Here is a 6221-nt window from a genome sequence, read left to right as displayed (position 1 = left end):
TAAACATTGTTACTTCAACACAGTCTGCATTTTGGTCTTACCTGAAACGTGATAACTGAGAGAAAATTATGCATTTTTAATGTTAATTAAAGGTCAAATATAGGTGTGTTGACTGTGATAAAGGCACTGTATTATGAACTCTCTTATTTTCTAAATGAACAAATGAAATAGGCATAGGCATGGTGCAAATAGCCGCAGAAGCACAGTGACATATGCCTCAATGCAGTCATATTCATGGTTTATTGGGTGTGTGGCTTTCAGTTAATAATTTTTTGGCAGACCATCCAGTGAGAGTGAATGTCATTCCATGTCATCTGTTCTGTTATATTTAGTAAAATCTGACTAACCGAGTGCACTGCTTGCAATGATAAATATATCTGAGGGTTTTTGCATGTGTATGTAAAAAAACAAATAATGTCCCATTTGGAACACTGACATTTAATTAAAGAGCATTTTATTTTTGCCCCACCCATGCCTACACCCCTGGATTAAATAGGTCTATTTAACCAGCTTGGTATACATTAACAGCATGTCTAGTTTGATAGTAGGCTACTCACATTATGTAATATTAATTTGATCATTTATTATACACAGGCCTATTAGTTTGTAGTCTACCTGGTGTACAGACAGGAATTTTTGGCACCCTGCGGGCTGTTGAATACGCTTGTTTTGAAACATCTGGGCAAAATGCAAACACCCCCTTTTCAGAGTAGCCTACCGTTCACGGCAAATCAGCGTACTTCCGCGTAAAGCAATTAGGCTACTATCACTCACTCCATTGGTCTACCCTACAGAGTTCATCGAAGCAACGTTGCGATGTCTTCAAAGGAGAAACTGCGTAATGCGCAATAGCTGCTGGTCTCCAGTGCGCCTTGTCAGTCCATCATGCTGTGACACTTATCGTTTCGAAAGCAGCAGCGCACCACACAGAGAGAGAACGAGCAGGAGAGAATGGAGAGAAGTGAAGAGAACGACGATGAAGCCTCCTCGTCCTCGTCCCAGCAAAACACAATGTGGAAACAATTTCAAGCGAGAGCCAAACCCATCCTTAGCCCCAAACTCAGCGCCAGAAACACAGATGAGAAAAAGGAGAAGGGATCATTGTGGATGTTTCGGAAGAAGAAAAAAAACCCTGTTTTGGATCGGGTGATCTCCTCCTCACAGCCCGACCTATTCTCTGAACCGGTGGGTTTGGACTTGCAGGAGTCGCCCCTCTGCGGCAAAGTGGACCCGAGCACCAGCCACAGCTCCAGACAGGCGGGCGAAGAGCCGATGCAGCCCGACACACAGAGAGTCGTTGGCGGCTCGGGAATCCCGAAGCCCACGCTAGTACAGCTGGTGCAATCCCACCACAAGAGCTCCTCGCTGGGGTCCTCGTGCCTGGAGAGGCTGGTTGCGGACCCTTCAGCGAGTGGTAGTGACAGCGATGTAGGAGAGAAGGAGGCACAGCTGGATAAAGCTGACCTGCAGGTAAGGATCAATGAAACAAAGATACCGCTATAGCCTATCTCTATTAGCCCTACATGAGTAATATCTTTGCAGCATGTACATGGAGCCTATAGATATAATGGGGGCTATAGTAGCAATATTGTAGCTACAGGCTATTCCGACGTGTACTGTACCACCCCGTTACAATATATTGTAGCTCTTTTGTAGCCTTTATTTAGGGTTCTAGGCTAACCATCATTTCCATTGAAGCTGCTAAAATAAACTACTATGCTGGTGTAAAACAGCACCCTCATCATCAAAGGAAGTTACCTTTAGCTAACAACCAAAGACAACAGTACCTTGGGATGCTCGACCAATCAAATGTGAACAGTTTAATTTGTTTAACAGGTCATTTGGGTAAGTAAACAACCATTGCATAACAATACCTGCAGGACAGGTTGATCTGATGGTCATATGGTTCACCTTTTAGCTGTGTGTGTGTGCGTGTGTGCGTGTGAGCGTGCATGCATGATGTGTGTTTTCCAGCTAAGACAGCAGCTGCAGCCTGACCAGACCTGTTGACTACAGGTTACAGTTGTGTGTCTTTACACAATGACAAGACAGATGATATTTCATCAAATAAGAAAAACACAATCCCAAGGTTTTGGGTAATATAAGTGTATATATAGTTAGTTAAAGATCTCCTTTCCTCTGAGAGACAACAAATTGGTGCCCAAATGGGTCTGAGATAAGACAATGTAATACCATAGTGTTTCTGAAAAGGATCATGTCTGTGTGTTTGCTGTGTGGGGAGGGGAGGGGAGTAAGAGAAATGCATGATCTAAGAGTATGGAGCCAGATAGCTGCCAAAAGGTTGAACGTGCTCATCGTTAGGATCGCAAGAACAGCCATGTGTAAACATGAAACGTAAACGTGAAATTTCATCTGTGAACATACAAACACCATGTTACGATTATGGTCCAAAAAAATGTAGGCTTGAACTAATCTTGTGTTGCAATTCTGACGCACAATAATACCTTTCAGAGTTTTGTCCGTTTCATCTTACCAACAAAAACAACCTACACCAAACAGCCTGTGCGGAGTGCTACGCGAACAAGCATAGCACAGTATAAAAAAACGGAAGTCAGGGAAACCAGAAAGAGGTATCCTGCGCATTTTCAAGATAAAAGTCTCCATTCTCTACTACTCAGTTGAGTTGACTTCACATTTAGGTAGCTAATGGAATGGATACAGCTGTACCACTAGCTGTATTATGCCTACAACAGTGAAGTTTCAGTCCAATAGGTATATCTCTACAACATGAACATATCTCTGGGTGACGTGGACATCCCCATGCATGCACCTTATCAAAATATGACTAATTCAATATTGCACCATCCCATTCTCTTGGCTCTGTCTGCAATCATAAGCAGTAGTATCTACCAGGAATAATGAATCATAACCAGTAGTATCCACCAGGAATAATGAATCAAAACCAGTAGTATCTACCAGGAATAACGAATCATAACCAGTAGTATCTACCAGGAATAATGAATCATAACCAGTAGTATCTACCAGGAATAATGAATCATAACCAGTGGTATCTACCAGGAATAATGAATCATAACCAGTAGTATCTACCAGAATAATGAATCATAACCAGTAGTATCTACCAGGTATAATGAATCATAACCAGTAGTATCTACCAGGAATAATGAAACATAACCAGTAGTATCTACCAGGAATAATGAATCATAAGCAGTAGTATCTACCAGGAATAATGAATCATAAGCAGTAGTATCTACCAGGAATAATGAATCATAACCAGTAGTATCTACCAGGAATAATGAATCATAATCAGTAGTATCTGCCAGAATAATGAAACATAACAAGTAGTATCTACCAGGAATAATGAATCATAAGCAGTAGTATCTACCAGGAATAATGAATCATAACCAGTAGTATCTACCAGGAATAATGAATCATAACCAGTAGTATCTACCAGGAATAATGAATCATAAGCAGTAGTATCTACCAGGAATAATGAATCATAACCAGTAGTATCTACCAGGAATAATGACCAGTAGTATCTACCAGGAATAATTAATCATAAGCTGTAGTATCTACCAGGAATAATGAATCATAACCAGTATTATCTACCAGGAATAATGAATCATAACCAGTATTATCTACCAGGAATAATGAATCATAACCAGTAGTATCTACCAGGAATAATGAATCATAACCAGTAGTATCTACCAGGAATAATGAATCATAACCAGTAGTATCTACCAGGAATAATGAATCATAAGCAGTAGTATCTACCAGGAATAATGAATCATAACCAGTAGTATCTACCAGGAATAATGACCAGTAGTATCTACCAGGAATAATGAATCATAACCAGTAGTATCTACCAGGAATAATGAATCATAACCAGTAGTATCTACCAGGAATAATGAATCATAACCAGTAGTATCTACCAGGAATAATGAATCATAACCAGTAGTATCTACCAGGAATAATGAATCATAACCAGTAGTATCTACCAGGAATAATGAATCATAACCAGTAGTATCTACCAGGAATAATGAATCATAAGCAGTAGTATCTACCAGAATAATGAAACATAACAAGTAGTATCTACCAGGAATAATGAATCATAAGCAGTAGTATCTACCAGGAATAATGAATCATAACCAGTAGTATCTACCAGGAATAATGAATCATAACCAGTAGTATCTACCAGGAATAATGAATCATAACCAGTAGTATCTACCAGGAATAATGAATCATAACCAGTAGTATCTACCAGGAATAATGAATCATAACCAGTAGTATCTACCAGGAATAATGAATCATAACCAGTAGTATCTACCAGGAATAATGACCAGTAGTATCTACCAGGAATAATTAATCATAAGCTGTAGTATCTACCAGGAATAATGAATCATAACCAGTAGTATCTACCAGGAATAATGAATCATAACCAGTAGTATCTACCAGGAATAATGAATCGTAACCAGTAGTATCTACCAGGAATAATGAATCATAACCAGTAGTATCTACCAGGAATAATGAATCATAAGCAGTAGTATCTACCAGGAATAATGAATCATAACCAGTAGTATCTACCAGGAATAATGACCAGTAGTATCTACCAGGAATAATGAATCATAACCAGTAGTATCTACCAGGAATAATGAATCATAACCAGTAGTATCTACCAGGAATAATGAATCATAAGCAGTAGTATCTACCAGGAATAATGAATCATAACCAGTAGTATCTACCAGGAATAATGAATCATAAGCAGTAGTATCTACCAGGAATAATGAGCAGTAGTATCTACCAGGAATAATGAGCAGTAGTATCTACCAGGGATAATGAGCAGTAGTATCTACCAGGAATAATGAGCAGTAGTATCTACCAGGAATAATGAGCAGTAGTATCTACCAGGAATAATGAATAATGAGCAGTAGTATCTACCAGGAATAATGAGCAGTAGTATCTACCAGGAATAATGAGCAGTAGTATCTACCAGGAATAATGAGCAGTAGTATCTACCAGGGATAATGAAACAGAATAATACTGGGGAATCTGAATGATGTATGAACGCTCTGGCCACTCAAAATGTTTTAATATACAATATTTAGATATGTATTTCATCACTCAAAATCTTGCCGAAGCATATTTTGTAGGCAGGGTTAATATGATTTAAAAAATAGTCTGACATTAGGTAGTCTCCATATAGGCTATTCCCTCCATTACAACACTTTTTATTATAGGCCTCCAATTAAAGAGAGAACCTAGCTCACAGGCCTCTAAGTATAGCCTCTAAATACATTTTAAACAAAATAGTTGACGAAGCACTTGCAGTGGCTGATAGGGAAACAGATCTGGCAATAAGTATAGGCTGTAGATAGTCTTGACCATTTGGGACCCATTGGCTATTTCCCTCAGGACAGGTTATAGCCAAGACTTAAATCAATATTTTGTTTTGTCTCATTCATTGATATGGATATAGCCTCTGCGTGATGGGGTTGTGCAACGCGAATGGCTATAACAAGCCTCCATACAGAGTGGAATTAGCAAATACAGCAGTCAAAATGCCTAATATAAGACCTACAGTCCGTGCTCCCAAATCCTGGAAGGAGTGTGATTCATTAGGTTACATGATCACCACAGTAGCCCCACGTGGCTATAAAATATATGACCATTAAATAACACAACAGCATGGCATACTTAGATAGTGGAATAGGCCTAGCATCAATCACATTTACACTCTATTTTTTCTGCTCAGGCGGTTATTCTAGACAAGGCTCTTCTGTGTCTTTATAGTATCATTCCCACACAATTAATTTGCTGAAGCCCCAAGCCTATACTACGTAATCTACTGGTATCGAATGCAGTTATCGTTACGTCGAATGTCGTTATCGAATGCAGTTCTTAAACAAGCTCTAGACTTTATTTTGGAAATGAAACCGGAAGTTTCAAAACGTCTGGGCTAGAGTTGCTTGATTGACTAGTTAACTTCGACTAGCTATGTCCTTCAGCTGATGCCAAAGTTTGTACGTATAAAAAAACGCATCTGTAACTGAGTAAAGGGAGACATAAAGTAAGAATTAATTGAATTCATAATCCTAACATAGGGTTTGTTCGTTTACAGATCTAATTGAACTGTTACGTTTCATGTTTCACACATGGCTTTTCTTATCAATCAATTGACATATTGATTTTCTTACGGTCCTAACGATATGTACGTTCAACCTTTTGAAAAACTCTGAAAACCT

The 6221-nt window shown here is 38.9% G+C and overlaps 1 protein-coding gene across 3 annotated transcripts in view; it reads left to right on the top strand.

The window, feature by feature from the left end:
• The first annotated feature begins 783 nt into the window (after positions 1 to 783).
• Positions 784 to 6221, top strand: part of LOC109873562 (multiple C2 and transmembrane domain-containing protein 1) — a 52152-nt gene continuing 46714 nt past the window's right edge. For 2 of the 3 annotated variants that reach the window (XM_031808908.1, XM_031808910.1), the window contains exon 1: positions 785 to 1470. In XM_031808908.1, the coding sequence (XP_031664768.1) occupies positions 952 to 1470 (519 nt within the window). In that variant the 5' untranslated portion in view covers positions 785 to 951. Of the gene's footprint in view, positions 1471 to 6221 lie in introns of all 3 variants that reach the window. The other variant, XM_031808909.1, reaches the window with a different exon arrangement.

This window comes from Oncorhynchus kisutch, linkage group LG29 (genome assembly GCF_002021735.2).
Source record: "Oncorhynchus kisutch isolate 150728-3 linkage group LG29, Okis_V2, whole genome shotgun sequence".
In the NCBI taxonomy this organism is placed as follows: Eukaryota; Metazoa; Chordata; class Actinopteri; order Salmoniformes; family Salmonidae; genus Oncorhynchus; species Oncorhynchus kisutch.
The sequence above is the reverse complement of the archived record's forward strand: the minus strand, read 5'-3'. Positions and strand labels throughout refer to the sequence as shown.